The sequence below is a fragment of the Oncorhynchus keta genome, chromosome 23 (genome assembly GCF_023373465.1).
Source record: "Oncorhynchus keta strain PuntledgeMale-10-30-2019 chromosome 23, Oket_V2, whole genome shotgun sequence".
Lineage (NCBI taxonomy): Eukaryota > Metazoa > Chordata > Actinopteri > Salmoniformes > Salmonidae > Oncorhynchus > Oncorhynchus keta.
Genome location: NC_068443.1, coordinates 9,837,877 through 9,862,593, shown reverse-complemented (window position 1 = coordinate 9,862,593; position 24,717 = coordinate 9,837,877). Strand labels below are relative to the sequence as shown.

General features: G+C 49.4%; 1 protein-coding gene across 2 annotated transcripts in view; it reads left to right on the top strand.

Moving 5' to 3' along the window:
* The window catches only part of LOC118401783 (kinesin-1 heavy chain-like), a 46,816-nt gene that overhangs the window by 17,559 nt on the left and 4,540 nt on the right, over nucleotides 1–24,717 (top strand). For both annotated transcript variants that reach the window (XM_052476278.1, XM_052476277.1), the window contains exons 9-24: nucleotides 18–163; nucleotides 388–536; nucleotides 2,687–2,874; nucleotides 5,402–5,470; nucleotides 5,740–5,826; nucleotides 5,920–6,039; nucleotides 6,202–6,345; nucleotides 6,531–6,719; nucleotides 12,014–12,131; nucleotides 17,113–17,168; nucleotides 17,417–17,526; nucleotides 18,333–18,434; nucleotides 20,307–20,367; nucleotides 20,654–20,830; nucleotides 22,023–22,239; nucleotides 22,362–22,497. In XM_052476278.1, the coding sequence (XP_052332238.1) occupies nucleotides 18–163; nucleotides 388–536; nucleotides 2,687–2,874; nucleotides 5,402–5,470; nucleotides 5,740–5,826; nucleotides 5,920–6,039; nucleotides 6,202–6,345; nucleotides 6,531–6,719; nucleotides 12,014–12,131; nucleotides 17,113–17,168; nucleotides 17,417–17,526; nucleotides 18,333–18,434; nucleotides 20,307–20,367; nucleotides 20,654–20,830; nucleotides 22,023–22,239; nucleotides 22,362–22,497 (2,069 nt within the window). The remainder of the gene's footprint in view (nucleotides 1–17; nucleotides 164–387; nucleotides 537–2,686; nucleotides 2,875–5,401; nucleotides 5,471–5,739; nucleotides 5,827–5,919; nucleotides 6,040–6,201; nucleotides 6,346–6,530; nucleotides 6,720–12,013; nucleotides 12,132–17,112; nucleotides 17,169–17,416; nucleotides 17,527–18,332; nucleotides 18,435–20,306; nucleotides 20,368–20,653; nucleotides 20,831–22,022; nucleotides 22,240–22,361; nucleotides 22,498–24,717) is intronic.

Below are 24,717 nucleotides of genomic sequence, written 5' to 3'. Positions count from 1 at the left end.
ATGTTGTTTTGTTTCAGGGTTATATCCCGTACAGAGACAGTAAAATGACCAGAATCCTTCAGGACTCTCTGGGGGGGAACTGTAGGACCACCATTGTTATCTGTGCCTCTCCCTCTGCCTACAACGAGTCAGAGACCAAGTCCACCCTCATGTTTGGACAGAGGTGGGCTCACTCACTATCTCCTAAAGGCATCGTTCACTCAAAAATATATTTGTAGTAGTCCGCTGATAATACAATCTCACAAGTATGCATTGCAACAGTCACGTTTTCCAAAAAAAACATCAACAATTCACAATGAGTCACTACAATCACTGTTTAGTGAGCTATTCAGGGCTGTTGATTTAAAATAGGGTGTAATGGTTTAGTCCTGTTGGTGGTGTTTCCAGAGCGAAGACCATTAAGAACACCGTGTGTGTGAACGTGGAGCTGACGGCAGAACAGTGGAAGAAGAAGTACGAGAGGGAGAAGGAGAAGGGCAAGGCCTTGAGGAACACCATCACCTGGCTGGAGAATGAGCTCAACCGCTGGAGGAACGGTGAGGAGGAGAGGCCCAAAGTTATCAGCTGGCTAGGTCCTCATCTGTACTGTACAGACGTAGGAGAACAGCAAGGTCGTGTTCATTAAGGCACAACGGAGCAAAACATTTCCAATGGTTTGCAATAGAATATGAAAATAAGTTTCTTATTGAAGAAGTACAGGTACTACTACCTCCCTGATTTGTGTTCGTGTCATTTTCTTGAGAGAGGGACATTTGAGTAATTATGTGATGAATTAATTTGTTGGAGGGGGGGGGTTATGGTGATGAGAAGATAAATCAAATCAAATCAAATTGATTTATATAGCCCTTCGTACATCAGCAGATCTCTCAAAGTGCTGTACAGAAACACAGACTAAAACCCCAAACAGGAAGCAATGCAGGGTGTAGAAGCACGGTGACTAGGAAAAACTCCCTAGAAAGGCCAAAACCTAGGAAGAAACCTAGAGCGGAACCAGGCTATGTGGGGTGGCCAGTCCTCTTCTGGCTGTGCTGGGTGGAGATTATAACAAATCATGGCCAAGATGTTCAAATGTTCATAAATGACCAGCATGGTCAAATAATAATAATCACAGGCAGACCAGTTGAAACTGGAGCAGCAGCACGGCCAGCTGGACTGGGGACAGCAAGGAGTCATCATGCCAGGTAGTCCTGATGCATGGTCCTAGGGCTCAGGTCCTCCGAGAGAGAGAAAGAAAGAGAGAATCAGAGAGAGCATACTTACATTCACACAGGACACCGGATAGGACAGGAGAAGTACTCCAGATATAACAAACTGACCCTAGCCCCCCGACACAAACTACTGCAGCATAAATACTGGAGGCTGAGACAGGAGGGGTCAGGAGACACTGTGGCCCCATCCGCTGATACCCCCGGACAGGGCCAAACAGGAAGGATATAAACCCACCCACTTTGCCAAAGCACAGCCCCCACACCACTAGAGGGATATCTTCAACCACCAACTTACCATCCTGAGACAAGGCCGAGTATAGCCCACAAAGATCTCCGCCACGGCACAACCCAAGGGGGGGGCGCCAACCCAGACAGGAAGATCACATCAGTGACTCAACCCACTCAAGTGACGCACCCCTCCTAGGGACGGCATGAAAGAGCACCAGTAAGCCAGTGACTCAGCCCCTGTAATAGGGTTAGAGGCAGAGAATCCCAGTGGAAAGAGCGGAACCGGCCAGGCAGAGACAGCAAAGGCGGTTCGTTGCTCCAGAGCCTTTCCGTTCACCTTCCCACTCCTGGGCCAGACTACACTCAATCATATGATCCACTGAAGAGATGAGTCTTCAGTAAAGACTTAAAGGTTGAGACCGAGTTTGCGTCTCTCACATGGGTAGGCAGCCCATTCCATAAAAATGGAGCTCTATAGGAGAAAGCCCTGCCTCCAGCTGTTTGCTTAGAAATTCTAGGGACAATTAGGAGGCCTGCGTCTTGTGACCGTAGCGTACGTGTAGGTATGTACGGCAGGACCAAATCAGAGAGATAGGTAGGAGCAAGCCCATGTAATGCTTTGTAGATTAGCAGTAAAACCTTGAAATCAGCCCTTGCCTTAACAGGAAGCCAGTGTAGGGAGGCTAGCACTGGAGTAATATGTTCAAATTATTTGGTTCTAGTCAGGATTCTAGCAGCCGTATTTAGCACTAACTGAAGTTTATTTAGTGCTTTATCCGGGTAGCCGGAAAGTAGAGCATTGCAGTAGTCTAACCTAGAAATAACAAAAGCATGGATACATTTTTCTGCATCATTTTTGGACAGACAGTTTCTGAATTTTGCAATGGTACGTAGATGGAAAAAAGCTGTCCATAAAACAGTCTTGATATGTTTGTCAAAAGAGAGATCAGGGTCCAGAGTAACGCCGAGGTCCTTCACAGTTTTATTTGAGACGACTGTACAACCATCAAGATTAATTGTCAGATTCAACAGAAGATCTCTTTGTTTCTTGGGACCTAGAACAATCATCTCTGTTTTGTCCGAGTTTAAAAGTAGAACGTTTGCAGCCATCCACTTCCTTGACACACAGGCTTCGAGGGAGGGAAATTTTGTAGCTTCACCATGTTTCATTGAAATGTACAGCTGTGTGTCGGATAGGCCTGCAGGGTGTGTCTGGCCTCTCTGTGTGACCGTCACGCTGCCCCCTGCAGGTGAGAGTGTGCCTGTGGACGAGCAGTTTGACAAGGAGAAGGCCCAGGCTGAGGTGCTGGCCCTGGACAATGTGCCCAACGACAAGCCTGCCTCTACCCCCAACATGCCCCAGCTCCGTCTGACCGACGCAGAGAAGGACAAGTGTGAGGGGGAGCTGGCCAAGCTTTACAAGCAGCTGGATGATAAGGTGAGAGAGGCCGGCCACAGAGCGCATGTGTGTGTGTGTGTGTGCGTAGGTGTTTGTGCGTGTTGAGAAGGACAAGTGTGAGGGGGAGCTGACCAAGCTCTGCAAGCACCTGGACGATCAGGTGAGAGAGACCGGCCACAGAGGGTGTGTGTGTGTGTGTGTGTGTGTGTGTGTGTGTGTGTGTGTGTGTGTGTGTGTGTGTGTGTGTGTGTGTGTGTGTGTGTGTGTGTGTGTGTGTGCGTGCGTGCGTGCGTGCGTGCGTGCGTGTGTGTGTGTGGGTGCGCGTGGGTGTTTGCGTGTTGGGAAGGACAATTGTGAGGGGGAGCTGGCCAAGCTTTACAAGCAGCTGGACGATCAGGTGAGAGAGACCGGCCACAGAGGGTGTGTGTGTGTGTGTGCGCGTGGGTGCGCGTGGGTGTTTGCGTGTTGGGAAGGACAATTGTGAGGGGGAGCTGGCCAAGCTTTACAAGCAGCTGGATGATAAGGTGAGAGAGACCGGCCACAGAGCGCATGTGTGTGTGTGGGTGTTGAGAAGGACAAGTGTGAGGGGGAGCTGACCAAGCTCTGCAAGCACCTGGACGATCAGGCGAGAAAGGCCGGCCACAGAGCATCCAGTAGGAAGTAGCAACAGCCAATGTCTACGTCATAAATTGCACCCTATTCCCTATATTGTGTACTACCTTTAAACAGGACCCAATAGGGAACAGGGTGCCATTTAGGACTCAACTAATGAGTTGAAGGGAAGGAGCTGAGTAAGACACTCACACAGGTCTCATACACATGTTTAGCAGATGTTATTGCGGGTTTAGTGAAATGCTTGTGTTCCTAGCTCCAACAGTGCAGTAATATCTAACAATTCACAACAATACACACAAACCTAAAAGTAAAATAATGGAATTAACAAAATATATAGATATTAGGACGAGCCAACTGGACATGATGCAGGTGTGTTGTTGAACAACAATCCATCAAAATACACTATTTATACTCCCCTTCAAATTGGTGGATTCATCCATTTCAGCCACACCCGTTGCTGACAGGTGTATAAAATCGAGCACACAGCCATGCAATCTCCACAGACAAACATTCGGTCAACTGTAAGTGGTAGTCCACACAAGCTCACAGAACGGGACCGCCGAGTGCTGTCCTCAGTTGCAACACTCACTACCGAGTTCCAAACGGCCTCTGGAAGCAACGTCGGCACAAGAACTGTTCGTTGGGGCCGAGCAGCCGCACACAAGCCTAAGGTAACCATGCGCAATGCCAAGCTTCGGCTGGAGGGGTGTAAAGCTCACTGCCATTGGACTCTGGAGCAGTGGAAACGTGTTCTCTGGAGTGATGAATCACGCTTCACCATCTGGCAGTCCAACGGGGGATAAAGGACCTCGAACTTTGTGGCAACAGTTTGGGGAAGGCCCTTTCCTGTTTCAGCATGACAATGCCTCTGTGCACAAAGCGAGGTACATACAGAAATTGACTGTCCAGTTCGGGGTGGAAGAACTTGACTGGCCTGCACAGAGCCCTGACCTCAACCCCATCTAACACCTTTGGGATTAATTGGAACGCTGAATCCGAGCAAGGCCTAAGCAAGTCCCAGAGCAGTGTTCCAACATCTAGTGGAAAGTCTTCCTAGAAGAGTGGAGGCTGTTATAGCAGAAAAGGGGGAACCAACTTCATATTAATGCCCAAGATTTTGGAATGAGATGTTCAACGAGCAGGTGTCCACATACTTTTGGTCATGTAGTGTAGTTTACTGTCTGTGTGTTTGAATGATGATGATGCTAAGCCTGTCCTCTCTCTCTCCCTGCTGTCCTCTCTCCCTGCTGTCCTCTCTCTCCCTGCTGTCCCCTCTCTCCCTGCTGTCCTCTCTCTCCCTGCTGTCCCCTCTCTCTCTGCTGTCCTCTCTCTCTCTGCTGTCCTCTCTCTCTGCTGTCCTCTCTCTCTCTGCTGTCCTCTCTCTCTCTGCTGTCCTCTCTCTCTGCTGTCCTCTCTCTCTGCTGTCCTCTCTCTCTCTCTGCTGTCGTCTCTCTCTCCCTGCTGTCCTCTCTCTCCCTGCTGTCCTCTCTCTCTGCTGTCCTCTCTCTCTCTGCTGTCCTCTCTCTCTCCCTGCTGTCCTCTCTCTCCCTGCTGTCCTCTCTCTCCCTGCTGTCCCCTCTCTCTCCCTGCTGTCCTCTCTCTCCCTGCTGTCCTCTCTCTCCCTGCTGTCCTCTCTCTCTCCCTGCTGTCCTCTCTCTCTGCTGTCCCTCTCTCTCCCTGCTGTCCTCTCCCTGCTGTCCTCTCTCTCCCTGCTGTCCCCTCTCTCTCCCTGCTGTCCTCTCTCTCCCTGCTGTCCTCTCTCTCCCTGCTGTCCCCTCTCCCCCTGCTGTCCTCTCTCTCCCTGCTGTCCTCTCTCTCTGCTGTCCTCTCTCCCTGCTGTCCTCTCTCTCTCTGCTGTCCTCTCTCTCCCTGCTGTCCTCTCTCTCTCTGCTGTCCTCTCTCTCTCTGCTGTCCTCTCTCTCTCTGCTGTCCTCTCTCTCTGTGTGTCCAGGATGATGAGATAAACCAGCAGAGCCAGCTGGCTGAGAAGCTCAAGCAGCAGATGTTGGACCAGGAGGAGGTGAGTGCTGATTGGGCTGTTGTCATCTGGTTGTTACTGTAATTCTGGTTAAAGACTGTTGAACCTCAATCAAAGTAATCAAACTGTATGTTAGCTAAATGACCTTTCTATCTATGTCATGGTCTGACTTTTCATTTGTGTGTGTGTGTGTGTGTGTGTGTGTGTGTGTGTGTGTGTGTGTGTGTGTGTGTGTGTGTGTGTGTGTGTGTGTGTGTGTGTGTGTGTGTGTGTGTGTGTGTGTGTGTGTGTGTGTGTGTGTGTGTGTGTAGCTGCTGGTGTCATCGCGACGCGACCATGACAACCTGCAGTCAGAGCTGAATCGCCTGCAGGCTGAGAACGAGGCTTCCAAGGATGAGGTGAAGGATAATAATAATTGTTATTATTACTATAGTTATTTTTTAAAATGTATTATTATTATTAAAGTTATTATTAATGTTGTTGTGGTGTAGGTGAAGGAGGTGCTGCAGGCCCTGGAGGAGCTGGCTGTTAACTACGACCAGAAGAGTCAGGAGGTGGAGCAGAAGACCACGGACTTTGAGATGCTCAGCGAAGAGCTCAACCAGAAATCAGTGAGATAATGTCTACTCCTCATGAAGAAAGCTGTCTATTCATATTGTAATACGTTTTAAGACCTGCATGTTGTTTTTTGTTATCTGTATAAGTCAGTCATACCTCTATTTTTGTCCATATTATATTAAAATATGAAAATGTTTTTCTCTGTCTGTTTCCAGAACGTCCTGACGTCCATTGACTCTGAGCTGCAGAAAGTGAAGGAGATGACCAACCACCAGAAGAAGAGGACCAGTGAGATGATGTCATCACTACTCAAAGACCTGGCAGAGATTGGCATCGCCGTGGGCAGCAACGACATCAAGGTAAACAGGAAATGACACGTCACCACATGACATTCCAAAAGATGGGTATTATTTTATAAGCATCTAAAGGAAATATGTAATATATGTTTCCCCTAAACCCAAATAAAATTATAACCTTGCTCTTCTTTCTTTCTACCTCTGTCTCTCTCTCTCTCTCTCTTTTCTCCCTCCCTCCCCTCCACCAGCAACACGAGGGCAGTGGTCTGATAGACGAGGAGTTCACGGTGGCTCGTCTGTACATCAGTAAGATGAGATCGGAGGTGAAGACCATGGTGAAACGTTGTAGACAGCTGGAGAGCACCCAGTCAGAGAGCAACCAGAAGATGGACGAGAACGACCAGGAGCTGGCCGCCTGTCAGTTGAGGATACAACAGGTTAGCCTGCTACTTATCATACAGTAGTTAATGTCCAATACATTCTTAGACTGGAGTAAAACGACGCAACTTTCACACCATTTTTTGTTACCGTTGTAAGTGACAGAATTTCAAGCAACTTTGCTGATACATGAAGCAACTCAAACGCAACTAAAATGACATGCAACAGCCAATCAAATTGAAGCTGCTTTTGTTTTGTCATATCATTCCACATGGTTTGGGAATTCTAAACACACCAAATGTCATCTGCTGCATTAAATTGTGATTTTCACAAATGTAATTGTTTATCCAACCATTTAGTTATTGTATAAGGATCGATTTAGACAAAATTCTGGCTGTACAATTTTGCAAGCGAGCCAAAATGAAATTGACAGCACTGTTTTATCAAGCTAGCTAGCTAGCAACCATCTAACCAAGCTAGCAACAAATTAAGCTAGCTAGCTAGCAACCAAGCTAGCAACAAACTAAGCTAGCTAGCTAGTGGCGCAGTTCATGTTGAACAATTTCAGTTGACACTGTTTAGAGAGAGGCCTGAGTTCACTTCAGAAATGACATTTATTGACTGCCAAACCATTTACATTAAACCGTTCCTAGCTTTGATGACAATATTTATATATACAGCTCCCGTTTAGCAAATCTCTCTTTTGTCCACCTTCATCACGGTTCCCACAGCACTGGCAGTTGTATTGTTGACATGGCAACTGGGCAGGAGTTCTGACCCAAAGATATTTATAACTAAACCCAAGATAGTTCATCTGTGTTGTTTTCAATGGAAGCACATGAAGCACAATGGGCAGCAAGGAGGGCAGAGCCAGGCACGAGCTAGCGAGTTCTAACATGTATTTGCATATTTCCAAACACCTCTGTGAAGTGTGACAGTGCAACAACTTGCACTCTTATTCATACAAATAAAAAACTTTGGCAAAGGGTCACGTCTACAAAACTTAGTGCACCCTGTTCATAACTGAATGATGGTGATTGTAGTTTTGGGAACAGAAAACTGCATTGAGATCGGGCTTTTCTTCAATGAGAAAATCAGCAGAATTTGGGCTCGGTTTTTATCTCTCTCCCACTGCTGGCCTTGGGGCTTCCTCTCATCACCATATTTAATGGGAAGGGGAAATTCCAGCCAGATGCTTCAGATTATACATGCGGTAAAATAAACTCAGCATAAAAAGAAACGTCCTCACTGTCAACTACGTTTATTTTCAGCAAACTTAACACGTGTAAATATTTGTATGAACATAACAAGATTCAACAACTGAGACATAAACTGAACAAGTTCCACAGACATGTGACTAACATAAATTTAATAATGTGTCCCTGAACAAAGGGGGGTTCAAATCAAAAGTAACAGTCAGTATCTGGTGTTGCCACCAGCGCATTAAGTTCTGCAGTGCATCTCCCCCTCATGGACTGCACCAGATTTGCTAGTTATTGCTGTGAGATGTTACCCCACTCTTCCACCAAGGCACCTGCACATTCCCAGACATTTCTGGGGGGAATGGCCCTAGCCCTAGCCCTCACCCTCCAATCCAACAGGTCCCAGACGTGCTCAATGGGATTGTGATCCGGGCTCTTCGCTGGCCATGGCAGAACACTGCTCTGACACACCGCCCCAGACCATGACGGACCCTCCACCTCCAAATCGATCCCGCTCCAGAGTACAGGCCTCAGTGTAATGCTCAGTCATTCAACGATAAACACAAATCCGACCATCACCCCTGGTGAGAGAGACAAAACCACGACTCGTCAGTGAAGAGCATTTTTTGCCAGTCCTGTCTGGTCCAGCGACGATGGGTTTGTGCCCATAGGTGACGATGTTGCCATTGATGTCTGGTGAGGACCTGCCTTACAACAGGCCTACAAGCCCTCAGTCCAGCCTCTCTCAGCCTATTGCGGACAGTCTGGTGGAGGGATTGTGCGTTCCTGGTGTAACTCGGGCAGTTGTTGTTGCCATTCTGTACCTGTCCCGCAGGTGTGATGTTCGGATATACCGATCCTGTGCTGGTGTTGTTACACGTGGTCTGCCACTGCGAGGATGATCAGCTGTCCGTCCTGCCTCCCTGTAGCGCTGCCTTAGGCGTCTCACAGTACGGACATTGCAATTTATTGCCCTGGCCACATCTGCAGTCCTCATGCCTCCTTGCAGCATGCCTAAGGCACATCCACGCACCATGCGATTATGTTAGGTCAGTACCTAGTCACAAAAAAACACAGCCATTTTTCCAGGCAAAGAGAGGAGTCACAAAAAGCAGAAATAGAGATAAAATTAATCACTAACCTTTGATGATCTTCATCAGATGACACTCATAGGACTTCATGTTACACAATACATGTATGTTTTGTTCAATAAAGTTCATATTTATATCCAAAAATCTCAGTTTACATTGGCGCGTTGTTATGTTTTGCCTCCAAAACATCCAGTGAAAGTGCAGAGAGCCACGTCAATTTACAGAAATACTCATCATAAATGTTGATGAAAATCCAACTGTTATGCATGGAATTTGTTATGCAGGTGAGTGAGGACCCAAAAGCGACTTAACAGAAACTGAGTTTATTCAAGTCCAAACAGAAAATAACAAATCCTGAATCCTTAACAGGAAATGTCCAAACGGGGATAACAGAAATCCTCTAGTTTGTAGAGGGGAATAACAGGATAAGCGGCCACAGACTGCAGGTCCCTTCGGGTAGGCGCAGGCCGTAGCTGACAGAGACACCTGCTCACACGCAGCATCTGATGAAGGCAAAACACGACAGGACGGAACAAGAACACAGCACAGCAAACAAGGATCCGACAAGGACAGAAGCAGAAACAGAGAGAGAAATAGAGACTTAATCAGAGGGCAAAATAGGGGACAGGTGTGAAAGAGTAAACGAGGTCGTTAGGAGAATGAGGAACAGCTGGGAGCAGGAACGGAACGATAGAGAGAGAGAGGGATAGAGAGAGGGAAAAAAACCTAATAAGACCAGCAGGGGGAAACGAATAGAAGAGAAAGCACAGGGACAAGACATGACAATACATGACAGAATTAAAGATACACTTGTCCTTAATGCAACCGCTGTGTCAGATTTCAAAAAAGCTTTACAGCGAAAGCACACCATGGAATAATCTGAGTACAGCGCTCAGAGACCAAAACAAGCCATACAGGTACCCGCCATGTTGTGGAGTCAACAAAAGTCAGAAATAGCATTATAAATATTCACTTATCTTTTGATCTTCATCAGAATGCACTCCCAGGAATCCCAGTTCCACAATAAATGTTAGTTTTGTTCGATAAAGTCCATCATTTATGTCCAAATACCTCCTTTTTGTTAGTGCGTTTAGTACAGTAATCCAAATGCGCAGGCACTAGGTCCAGACAAAGTCAAAAAAGTTATATTACAGTTCGTAGAAACATGTCAAACGATGTATATAATCAATCTTTAGGATGTTTTTATCATAAAGCTTCAATAATGTTTCAACTGGAGAATTCATTTTTCTTTAGAAATGAAAGGGAACGCAGCTAACTCTCACGGGCGCACGCCTGACTGAGCACATGGCCTTATGGATCCTTCTGGCAGACCTTACTCAATCAGCTCTTAATCTCTCCCCCTTCACAGTAGAAGCCTCAAACTAGGTTCTAAAGACTGTTGACATCTTGTGGAAGCCGTATTCCTGCAGTCGGACCAAATTTCCACTGTATCTTGGATAGGCAAAGAGTTGAAAAACTACAAACCTCAGATTTCCCACTTCCTGGTTGGATTTTTTCTCAGGTTTTTGCCTGCCATATGAGTTTTGTTATACTCACAGACATCATTCAAACAGTTTTAGAAACTTCAGAGTGTTTTCTATCCATATCTACTAATAATATGCATATCCTAGCATCTGGGCCTGAGTAGCAGGCAGTCTACTCTGGGCACGCTTTTCATCGGACATGAAAATACTGCCCCGTACCCGAAAGAAGTTAACTACCATTCCACAGGTGCACGTTCATTAATTGTTTATGGTTCATTGAACATGCATGGGAAACATTGTTTAAAACCCTTTACAATTATTTGGATTTTTACTAATTATCTTTGAAAGACAGGGTCCTAAAAAGGGGACGTTTCTTTTTTTGCTGAGTTTATCTGGCTCCTTGTTATATCTGTGTCCGAACCTTCGAATGGATCATGTGACAAAGCATCCGCTTGCACCAAGTTGAAAAGATGAGTTGCTTATGGTTCACAGAGCAATCAAGAAGCAATTCTGTTGCAGGTTGCGTCGTGTAACAACTCTCAGGTACAACAGTGGCTACTCACCATCATTATCCTGTTACCTCTCACCCACTGCCTCTTGAAATCCAACAATATTGTGCTAGTTTCACAAATTGACAGTTAGACCTCCAAAAGAATCCAACAGATTTATCTGCATCTGCTTGGACCCCTTCTCTATAAAGACCCTGTATAGTGGTAATATACTGTAATATAGTAAAGGGAAAGGGGGATATCTAGTCAGTTGTGCAACTGAATGCATCTGAATCTGAATCTGCCTTAATCGACATCCATGTCTTCGGCGCCCGTGGAACAGTGGGTTAACTGCCTTTTTCAGGAGCAGAACGACAGAGTTTTACCTTGTCAGCTCGGTGATTCAATCCAGCAACATTTCGGTTACTAGCCCAACGCTCTAACCACAAGGCTACCTGCCGTAGTCATGTAGTAATATAATGTAGTAATGTAATATAATATAGTAATGTAGTAATATAATAATGAAATGTAGTAATATAATAATATAATGTAGTAATATAATAATGACATGTAGTAATATAGTAATACATGTAGTAATATAATAATGTAGTAATATAATATAGTAATGTAGAAATATAATAATGTAGTAATATAATATAGTAATATAATACAATAACATAGTAATATAATATTGTAATGTTGTAATATAATAATAAAATGTAGTACTATAATAATATAATGTAGTAATATAATATAGTAATGTAGTAATATAATAATGTAGTAATATAATATAGTAATATAATACAATAATGTAGTAATATAATGTAGTAATACAATAATCTAGTAATATAATGTATCAATATAATCTAGTAATGTAGTAATATAATAATGCAGTAATACAATACAATAATGTAGTAATATAATATAGTAATGTAGTAATAATATAATAATGCAGTAATACAATACAATATATATATATTCATAATATATAATATATATATATTATATATATATGTGGTCAATTAGTAATGTAGTAACATAATAATGAAATGTAGTAATGTTGTAGTAATCTCCATCTCCCCCTGCAGCACGAGGCTAAGATCAAGTCTCTGACAGAGTACCTTCAGAACGTGGAGCAGAAGAAGAGACAGCTGGAGGAGAACGTTGACTCTCTGAACGAGGAACTGGTCAAGATCAGTGCCCAGGGTAACACACCCCCATCTGCTGTAACACACCCCCATCTGCTGTAACACCCCCATCTGCTGTAACACACCCCCAGCCGCTGTAACACCCCCCCCACCCCAGCTGCTGTAACACACCCTGTCTCTGTAACAGACACACCCTGTCTCTGTAACAGACACACCCTGTCTCTGTAACAGACACACCCAGCCTCTGTAACAGACACACCCAGCCTCTGTAACAGACACACCCTGCCTCTGTAACAGACACACCCTGCCTCTGTAACTGACACACCCTGCCTCTGTAACTGACACACCCTGCCTCTGTAACAGACACACCCTGCCTCTGTAACAGACACACCCTGTCTCTGCAACAGACACACCCTGCCTCTGCAACAGACACACCCTGCCTCTGTAACAGACACACCCTGTCTCTGTAACAGACACACCCTGCCTCTGCAACAGACACACCCTGCCTCTGTAACAGACACACCCTGTCTCTGCAACAGACACACCCTGTCTCTGTATCAGACACACCCTGCCTCTGCAACAGACACACCCTGCCTCTGTAACAGACACACCCTGTCTCTGCAACAGACACACCCTGTCTCTGTAACAGACACACCCTGCCTCTAACTGACACACCCTGCCTCTGCAACAGACACACCTTGCCTCTGCAACAGACACACCCTGCCTCTGTAACAGACACACCCTGTCTCTGTAACAGACACACCCTGCCTCTGTAACAGACACACCCTGTCTCTGCAACAGACACACCCTCCCTCTGTAACAGACACACCCTGTCTCTGTAACAGACACACCCTGCCTCTGCAACAGACACACCCTGCCTCTGTAACAGACACACCCTGTCTCTGTAACAGACACACCCTGCCTCTGCAACAGACACACCCTGCCTCTGTAACAGACACACCCTGTCTCTGCAACAGACACACCCTGTCTCTGTATCAGACACACCCTGCCTCTGCAACAGACACACCCTGCCTCTGTAACAGACACACCCTGTCTCTGCAACAGACACACCCTGTCTCTGTAACAGACACACCCTGCCTCTAACTGACACACCCTGCCTCTGCAACAGACACACCCTGCCTCTGTAACAGACACACCCTGCCTCTGCAACAGACACACCCTCCCTCTGTAACAGACACACCCTGTCTCTGTAACAGACTTACCCTGTCTCTGTAACAGACACACCCTGCCTCTGTAACAGACACACCCTGCCTCTGTAACAGACACACCCTGCCTCTGTAACAGACACACCCTGCCTCTGCAACACACACCCTGCCTCTGTAACAGACACACCCTGCCTCTGTAACAGACACACCCTGCCTCTGCAACACACACCCTGCCTCTGCAACAGACACACCCTGTCTCTGTAACACACACCCTGCCTCTGTAACAGACACACCCTGCCTCTGCAACACACACCCTGCCTCTGCAACAGACACACCCTGCCTCTGCAACAGACACACCCTGTCTCTGTAACAGACACACCCTGACTCTGTAACAGACACACCCTGCCTCTAACTGACACACTCTGCCTCTAACTGACACACTCTGCCTCTGTAACAGACACACCCTGCCTCTAACTGACACACCCTGCCTCTGTAACAGACACACCCTGCCTCTAACTGACACACCCTGCCTCTGTAACAGACACACCCTGCCTCTGTAACAGACACACCCTGCCTCTGTAACAGACACACCCTGCCTCTGCAACACACACCCTGCCTCTGCAACAGACACACCCTGCCTCTGTAACTGACACACCCTGCCTCTGCAACAGACACACCCTGTTTCTGTAACACACACCCTGCCTCTGTAACAGACACACCCTGCCTCTGTAACAGACACACCCTGCCTCTGTAACAGACACACCCTGCCTCTGCAACACACACCCTGCCTCTGTAACAGACACACCCTGCCTCTGCAACACACACCCTGCCTCTGTAACAGACACACCCTGCCTCTGTAACAGACACACCCTGCCTCTGCAACAGACACACCCTGCCTCTGCAACAGACACACCCTGTCTCTGTAACAGACACACCCTGACTCTGTAACAGACACACCCTGCCTCTAACTGACACACTCTGCCTCTAACTGACACACTCTGCCTCTAACTGACACACCCTGCCTCTGTAACAGACACACCCTGCCTCTGCAACAGACACACCCTGCCTCTGCAACAGACACACCCTGTCTCTGTAACAGACACACCCTGACTCTGTAACAGACACACCCTGCCTCTAACTGACACACTCTGCCTCTAACTGACACACTCTGCCTCTAACTGACACACCCTGCCTCTGTAACAGACACACCCTGTCTCTGCAACAGACACACCCTGTCTCTGTAACAGACACACCCTGCCTCTAACTGACACACCCTGCCTCTGCAACAGACACACCCTGCCTCTGTAACAGACACCCTGCCTCTGCAACAGACACACCCTCCCTCTGTAACAGACACACCCTGTCTCTGTAACAGACTTACCCTGTCTCTGTAACAGACACACCCTGCCTCTGTAACAGACACACCCTGCCTCTGTAACAGACACACCCTGCCTCTGTAACAGACACACCCTGCCTCTGCAACACACACCCTGCCTCTGTAACAGACACACCCTGCCTCTGTAACAGACACACCCTGCCTCTGCAACACACACCCTGCCTCTGCAACAGACACACCCTGTCTCTGTAACACACACCCTGCCTCTGTAACAGACACACCCTGCCTCTGCAACACACACCCTGCCTCTGCAACAGACACACCCTGCCTCTGCAACAGACACACCCTGTCTCTGTAACAGACACACCCTGACTCTGTAACAGACACACCCTGCCTCTAACTGACACACTCTGCCTCTAACTGACACACTCTGCCTCTGTAACAGACACACCCTGCCTCTAACTGACACACCCTGCCTCTGTAACAGACACACCCTGCCTCTAACTGACACACCCTGCCTCTGTAACAGACACACCCTGCCTCTGTAACAGACACACCCTGCCTCTGCAACACACACCCTGCCTCTGCAACAGACACACCCTGCCTCTGTAACTGACACACCCTGCCTCTGCAACAGACACACCCTGTCTCTGTAACACACACCCTGCCTCTGTAACAGACACACCCTGCCTCTGTAACAGACACACCCTGCCTCTGTAACAGACACACCCTGCCTCTGCAACACACACCCTGCCTCTGTAACAGACACACCCTGCCTCTGCAACACACACCCTGCCTCTGTAACAGACACACCCTGCCTCTGTAACAGACACACCCTGCCTCTGCAACAGACACACCCTGCCTCTGCAACAGACACACCCTGTCTCTGTAACAGACACACCCTGACTCTGTAACAGACACACCCTGCCTCTAACTGACACACTCTGCCTCTAACTGACACACTCTGCATCTAACTGACACACCCTGCCTCTGTAACAGACACACCCTGCCTCTGACACACCCTGCCTCTGTAACAGACACACGCTGCCTCTAACTGACACACTCTGCCTCTAACTGACACACTCTGCCTCTAACTGACACACCCTGCCTCTGTAACAGACACACCCTGTCTCTGTAACAGACACACCCTGTCTCTGTAACAGACACACCCTGCCTCTGTAACAGACACACCCTGTCTCTGTAACAGACACACCCTGCCTCTGTAACAGACACACCCTGCCTCTGTAACAGACACACCCTGCCTCTGTAACAGACACACCCTGTCTCTGTAACATACACACCCTGTCTCTGTAACAGACACACCCTGTCTCTGCAACAGACACACCCTGTCTCTGTAACAGACACACCCTGTCTCTGTAACATACACACCCTGTCTCTGTAACAGACACACCCTGCCTCTGTAACAGACACACCCTGCCTCTAACTGACACACTCTGCCTCTAACTGACACACTCTGCCTCTAACTGACACACTCTGCCTCTAACTGACACACCCTACCTCTGTAACAGACACACCCTGTCTCTGCAACAGACACACCCTGTCTCTGTAACAGACACACCCTGTCTCTGTAACATACACACCCTGTCTCTGTAACAGACACACCCAGCCTCTGTAACAGACACACCCAGCCTCTGTAACAGACACACCCTGCCTCTGTAACAGACACACCCAGCCTCTGTAACAGACACACCCAGCTGCTCTGTAACACACCCAGCTGCTCTGTAACACACCCAGCAGCTGTAACAGACACACCCAGCTGCTCTGTAACACACCCAGCTGCTCTGTAACACACCCAGCTGCTCTGTAACACACCCAGCTGCTCTGTAACACACCCAGCTGCTCTGTAACACACCCAGCTGCTCTGTAACACACCCAGCTGCTCTGTAACACACCCAGCAGCTGTAACAGACACACCCAGCTGCTCTGTAACACACCCAGCTGCTGTAACAGACACACCCTGCTGCTCTGTAACACACCCAGCAGCTGTAACAGACACACCCAGCTGCTCTGTAACACACCCAGCTGCTCTGTAACACACCCAGCTGCTCTGTAACACACCCAGCTACTCTGTAACACACCCAGCTGCTCTGTAACACACCCTGCTGCTCTGTAACACACCCAGCTACTCTGTAACACACCCAGCTGCTCTGTAACACACCCAGCTGCTGTAACAGACACACCCTGCTGCTCTGTAACACACCCAGCTGCTCTGTAACACACCCAGCTGCTCTGTAACACACCCAGCTGCTCTGTAACACACCCTGCTGCTCTGTAACACACCCAGCTGCTCTGTAACACACCCAGCTGCTCTGTAACACACCCTGCTGCTCTGTAACACACCCAGCTACTCTGTAACACACCCAGCTGCTCTGTAACAGACACACCCAGCTGCTGTAACAGACACACCCAGCCTCTGTATGCATCGATGACACATAATAGAATAAATTCCTCTAAAATGGATTTAGAACAAATAGTGCCATCTAGTGACAAAGTGTCAAATGTTTTTGTTTTTGCAGAGAAAGTCACAGCCATGGAGAAGGAGAACGAGATCCAATCTGCTAATGAGGTCAAGGTATGTCACCCTGTTCATACTATAGAACTGCCTACTATGATCATATGTTATGGTTTATATATATATATATATATATATAGGGGAGACGATGGATGTCTAAGTATCATCGATTGTATGTAAATTACAGTGTGAAGCAGTCTGACTTTCCTTCCCACCTTTCGTGGCGTCAGGAGCTGAAGCTGTTGTGTCAGTTATCCAGATGATTGTTGACCTATTGACCTGTGTGTGGCATCCTACCCTAACCCCAGGAGGCTGTGGAGCAGCAGATCGCTGGTCACCGTGAGGCCCATCAGAAACAGATCAGCAGCCTGAGAGATGAACTGGACAGGAAGGAACACCTCATGACTGAACTGCAGGAGTAAGAGACACACACATACACAGACACAGACGCAGACACACACACAGACACACACACACACACACACACACACAGACACACACACACACAGACACACACACACACACACAGACACACACACACACACACACACACACACACACACACACACACACACACACACACACACACACACACACACACACACACACACACACACACACACACACACACACACACACACACACACACACACACACACACAGACACACACAGACACACACAGACACACACACACACACACACACACACACACACACACACACACACACACACACACACACACACACACACACACACACACACACACACACTGCAAACACAGCACACACACACACACACACACACACACACACACACACACACACACACACAGACACACACACACACACACACACACACACACACACACACACACACACACACACACCTGCACACACACACACACACACACACACATACACACACACAGACACACACACAGACACACACACACACACACACACACACACACACACACACACACACACACACACACACACACACACACACACACACACACACACACACACACACACACACACACACACACACACTGTCTACTGTTAACTGTTATGGTCACGTACTAAATGCCACCGTATTGCCATTACAGTGTATTGCATTTAACCACAGTGAGGGTAGTAGTGCACTATAAAGGGAATAGGTTGCCATAAGGAGATCACAGTGTTGTCCTACGCTGGGCTCACCTCGTTGTTGTTCTCCTCCAGTCTGAACCAGAAGATCATGCTGGAACAGGAGCGCCTCAGGGTGGAACACGACAAACTCAAGTCCACTGACCAGGAGAAGAGCCGGAAGCTACACGAGCTCACGTACGTTACCTACACCTACAGACAGCATCGTTAAAGTGCTGTGGCGTATGAACATTTGATTCTGTTTTATTTAACCGTTATTTTACTAGGCAAGTCAGTTAAGAACAAATCCTTATTTTCAATGACGGCCTACCGGGGAACGGTGGTTTAACTGCCTTGTTCAGGGGCAGAATGACAGATTTGTACCAGATTTTTACCAGCTCTGGGATTCAATCCAGCAACCTTTCGGTTACTGACCCAACGCTCTAACCACTAGGCTACCTGCCGCCCCTCTAACCACTAGGCTACCTGCCGCCCCTCTAACCACTAGGCTACCTGCCGCCCCTCTAACCACTAGGCTACCTGCCGCCCCTCTAACCACTAGGCTACCTGCCGCCCCTCTAACCACTAGGCTACCTGCCGCCCCTCTAACCACTAGGATACCTGCCGCCCCTCTAACCACTAGGCTACCTGCCTCCCCTCTAACCACTAGGCTACCTGCCGCCCCTCTAACCACTAGGATACCTGCCGCCCCTCTAACCACTAGGCTACCTGCCGCCCCTCTAACCACTAGGCTACCTGCCGCCCCTCTAACCACTAGGCTACCTGCCGCCCCTCTAACCACTAGGCTACCTGCCGCCCCTCTAACCACTAGGCTACCTGCCGCCCCTCTAACCACTAGGCTACCTGCCGCCCCTCTAACCACTAGGATACCTGCCGCCCCTCTAACCACTAGGCTACCTGCCGCCCCTCTAACCACTAGGCTACCTGCCGCCCCTCTAACCACTAGGCTACCTGCCGCCCCTCTAACCACTAGGCTACCTGCCGCCCCTCTAACCACTAGGCTACCTGCCGCCCCTCTAACCACTAGGCTACCTGCCTCCCCTCTAACCACTAGGCTACCTGCCGCCCTCTAACCACTAGGCTACCTGCCGCCCTCTAACCACTAGGCTACCTGCCGCCCCTCTAACCACTAGGCTACCTGCCGCCCTCTAACCACTAGGCTACCTGCCTCCCCTCTAACCACTAGGCTACCTGCCGCCCCTCTAACCACTAGGCTACCTGCCGCCCCTCTAACCACTAGGCTACCTGCCGCCCCTCTAACCACTAGGCTACCTGCCGCCCCTCTAACCACTAGGCTACCTGCCGCCCCTCTAACCACTAGGCTACCTGCCGCCCTCTAACCACTAGGCTACCTGCCGCCCCTCTAACCACTAGGCTACCTGCCGCCCCTCTAACCACTAGGCTACCTGCCGCTCCTGTAACCACTAGGCTACCTGCCGCCCCTCTAACCACTAGGCTACCTGCCGCCCCTCTAACCACTAGGCTACCTGCCGCCCCTCTAACCACTAGGCTACCTGCCGCCCCTCTAACCACTAGGCTACCTGCCGCCCCTCTAACCACTAGGCTACCTGCCGCCCCCTCTAACCACTAGGCTACCTGCCGCCCCTCTAACCACTAGGCTACCTGCCGCCCCTCTAACCACTAGGCTACCTGCCGCCCCTCTAACCACTAGGCTACCTGCCGCCCCTCTAACCACTAGGATACCTGCCGCCCCTCTAACCACTAGGCTACCTGCCGCCCCTCTAACCACTAGGCTACCTGCCGCCCCTCTAACCACTAGGCTACCTGCCGCCCCTCTAACCACTAGGCTACCTGCCACCCCTCTAACCACTGGGCTACCTGCCGCCCCTCTAACCACTAGGATACCTGCCACCCCTCTAACCACTAGGCTACCTGCCACACCATATACAATGATGCTGTTCACTAGGGCCCAACTAACATGCTTACTATAGAAGTGTCACTTCTGGTTAGCTTTGTTTAGCACTATGACCTGTCCAATATCACTATAGTCAAGCTGTGACTAATGGCTCTGTGTGCTGTGTTGTGCAGGGTGATGCAGGACAGGAGAGAGCAGGCCAGACAGGACCTGAAGGGACTGGAGGAGACTGTGGTGAGTAGATGTCTATAACTGCACCCGCTTTCTCCTTCCACTGCAGCCACACTCAGGCACATGAACACGGATGAAATCCTAAATGACCTACTGTACATTGTCCGTTTTTGTCCATCACCAGTACAACTCAAATCAACTATTTTCAGACCAATTGCATAGGTAAAAAAAGATTAAAACTGTTTGTGTGTTTTTTAATGGACAATCGCTTCCTTTGATATATTCAACAACGGATCTCTCCCATAGAAGTAGCTTTAAACCTCTTCTCTCTCTTTGTCCCCCTTCCCAGGCCAAGGAGCTCCAGACCCTGCACAACCTGAGGAAGCTGTTTGTCCAGGACCTGGCTACCCGAGTGAAGAAGAGTGCTGAGATGGACTCTGATGACACAGGAGGCAGCGCAGCTCAGAAACAGAAGATCTCCTTTCTGGAGAACAACCTGGAGCAGCTTACCAAGGTTCACAAACAGGTATGTACTCTGTACTGTACAAGTATGTACTCTGTACAACAGGTATGTACTCTGTACTGTACAACAGGTATGTACTCTGTACTGTACCAACAGGTATGTACTCTGTACTGTACAACATGTACTCTGTACTGTACCAACAGGTATGTACTCTGTACTGTACAACAGGTATGTACTCTGTACTGTACAAACAGGTATGTACTCTGTACTGTACCAACAGGTATGTACTCTGTACTGTACAACAGGTATGTACTCTGTACTGTACAACAGGTATGTACTCTGTACTGTACAAACAGGTATGTACTCTGTACTGTACAAACAGGTATGTACTCTGTACTGTACCAACAGGTATGTACTCTGTACTGTACAACAGGTATGTACTCTGTACTACTGTACAACAGGTATGTACTCTGTACTACTGTACAACAGGTATGTACTCTGTACTACTGTACAACAGGTATGTACTCTGTACTACTGTACAACAGGTATGTACTCTGTACTGTAGCAACAGGTATGTACTCTGTACTGTACAACAGGTATGTACTCTGTACTGTACCAACAGGTATGTACTCTGTACTGTACCAACAGGTATGTACTCTGTACTGTACAACAGGTATGTACTCTGTACTGTACAACAGGTATGTACTCTGTACTGTACCAACAGGTATGTACTCTGTACTGTACCAACAGGTATGTACTCTGTACTGTACAACAGGTATGTACTCTGTACTGTACAACAGGTATGTACTCTGTACTGTACAACAGGTATGTACTCTGTACTGTACCAACAGGTATGTACTCTGTACTGTACCAACAGGTATGTACTCTGTACTGTACAACAGGTATGTACTCTGTACTGTACAACAGGTATGTAATCAACTCGCCTATGAACCCAACACACAGACCCAAATACACTGAAATCATACCGCTTCTTGTAACCTGGTCCCATATCAACAGCCCCCACCCCCACCCCCATAGGCTGGTCCCAGATCAACACCCGACCCCCCCACCCCTCCATAGCCTGGTCCCAGATCTGTTTGTGTTCTTGCCAACTCCACTGCTGTCCTTGTGAAGCCAAACATGACAGTGAGTGACGAGTAGTTGACATGCTTAGCACTAACAGACTGGCAGTCAGGCTCTGCTTCTAGTGCTTTTGGAGATCACTAACTTGTTGTGATCTCCCTCCTTCTCTCAGCTGGTGCGTGATAATGCAGACCTGCGCTGTGAGCTTCCTAAACTGGAGAAGCGTCTGCGCGCTACGGCTGAGCGGGTCAAGGCCCTGGAGTCGGCGCTGAAGGAGGCCAAAGAGAACGCCGCACGCGACCGCAAACGCTACCAGCAGGAGGTGGACCGCATCAAAGAGGCCGTCAGGGCCAAGAACATGGCCAGGAGGGGCCACTCCGCTCAGATCGGTGAGGAGAGACACACACACACCTCCCATAATGCAGTGCGTCTTTTAAAACAAATTGTTATTCAGTATCTGAATGGATGCCGTTCCTAAACTCTTGTGTTCCTCCCTCCACCCCCTCTACAGCCAAACCCATTCGTCCTGGCCAGCCCCCAGTGGCATCCCCCACCCACCCTAATGTGAACCGTAGCGGAGGGGGTTTCTATCAGAACAGCCAGACCGTGGCCATCAGGGGAGGAGGGGGCGTGAAGCCAGACCAGAAGTGAGTGACTGAGACCACTGCCTCAATGAGGATAATATACTGTAGAATATGAGGAACAGAGGGAGAGTCTGGTCTCAGACCGCTGAGGTCAGGTCAGAGGTCAGGGTCTAGAGTAGAGACAGGAACTGATACAAAGAGGAGACAGACAGGTCACTGCCGGCTTGGTAGCCATAACACATAACAAAAGCAAAGCATGGGTTTGCTGTCTTACCTTATCCACAGACTGCTGAGGTCAGGTCAGAGGTCACCTTACCGGGTGAGGAAACATATGTTAGTTAGCAATTTGGGTGAACTACCCTTTTAATGGGCGAGGCTTGTGTGAGTGACAGCTAACCTGCTGCACAGAGCTTGGGAGTTTAGAAGGCTTTTGAAAGGATTTCCTACCATAAATGATCAGATTTAGAAATAGTAAAGCTTTGAAGAAAACTGCTGTGTGGTTGAAAGGCCTGGACATTTCTGGAGGACATAGCAAGGATCCTGATATGAGTCGTGCTTGTTTTTTACTAACCCGTGCTGATCACATTACCACATGTACATCACTCTAGGAAGATGCCAGAAAGAATTTGTGTTAATAATCTCTTGGTAAAGTCCACTAATAGCCCTCTCTCCCTCTCCTCCCTTCCCTCTCCTCCCCATCTTCCCACCTTATCTTCCCACCTCCCCCTCTATCTCTCCCCCACCTCCCCCCTCTATCTCTCCCCCTCCATCTCTCCCCTACCTCCCCCCTCTATCTCTCCCCCACCTCTCCTCCCTTCCCTCTCCTCCCCATCTTCCCTCTTCCCACCTTATCTTCCCACCTCCCCTCTATCTCTCCCCCACCTCCCCCTCTATCTCTCCCCCTCCATCTCTCCCCTACCTCCCCCTCTATCTCTCCCCACCTCTCCTCCCTTCCCTCTCCTCCCCATCTTCCCTCTTCCCACCTTATCTTCTCACCTCCCCCTCTCTCTCCCCCACCTCCCCCTCTCTCTCCCCCACCTCCCCCTCTATCTCTCCCCCACCTCCCCCCTCTATCTCTCCCCCACCTCCCCCTCTATCTCTCCCCACCTCCCCCCTCTATCTCTTCCCACCTCCCCCTCTATCTCTTCCCACCTCCCCCTCTATCTCTCCCCACCTCCCCCTCTATCTCTCCCCCACCTCCCCCTCTATCTCTCCCCACCTCCCCTCTATCTCTCCCCCCACCTCCCCCTCTATCTCTCCCCCACCTCCCCTCTCTCTCCCCCACCTCCCCCTCTATCTCTCCCCACCTCCCCCTCTATCTCTCCCCACCTCCCCCTCTATCTCTCCCCCCACTTCTCCTCTCTCCCTCTCCTCCCCACCTCCCCCTCTATCTCTCCCCACCTCCCCCTCTATCTCTCCCCCACCTCCCCCTCTATCTCTCCCCACCTCCCCCTCTATCTCTCCCCACCTCCCCCTCTCTCTCCCCCACCTCCCCCTCTATCTCTCCCCCACCTCCCCCTCTCTCTCCCCCACCTCCCCCTCTCTCTCCCCCACCTCCCCCTCTCTCTCCCCCACCTCCCCCTCTCTCCCCCCACCTCCCCCTCTATCTCTCCCCCACCTCCCCCTCTATCTCTCCCCACCTCCCCTCTATCTCTCCCCCACCTCCCCCTCTATCTCTCCCCCACCTCCCCTTCTATCTCTCCCCCACCTCCCCCTCTATCTCTCCCCCACCTCCCCCTCTATCTCTCCCCACCTCCCCCCTCTATCTCTCCCCCACCTCCCCTCTATCTCTCCCCACCTCCCCCCCTCTATCTCTCCCCACCTCCCCCTCTATCTCTCCCCACCTCCCCCTCTATCTCTCCCCCACCTCCCCCTCTATCTCTCCCCCACCTCCCCCTCTATCTCTCCCCACCTCCCCTCTATCTCTCCCCCACCTCCCCCTCTATCTCTCCCCCACCTCCCCCTCTATCTCTCCCCACCTCCCCTCTCTATCTCTCCCCCACCTCCCCCTCTATCTCTCCCCACCTCCCCCCTCTATCTCTCCCCCACCTCCCCTCTCTATCTCTCCCCCACCTCCCCCTCTATCTCTCCCCCACCTCCCCCATCTATCTCTCCCCCACCTCCCCCTCTATCTCTCCCCCACCTCCCCCTCTATCTCTCCCCACCTCCCCTCTCTCTCCCCCACCTCCCCCTCTATCTCTCCCCCACCTCCCCCTCTATCTCTCCCCCACCTCCCCCTCTATCTCTCCCCACCTCCCCCTCTATCTCTCCCCCACCTCCCCC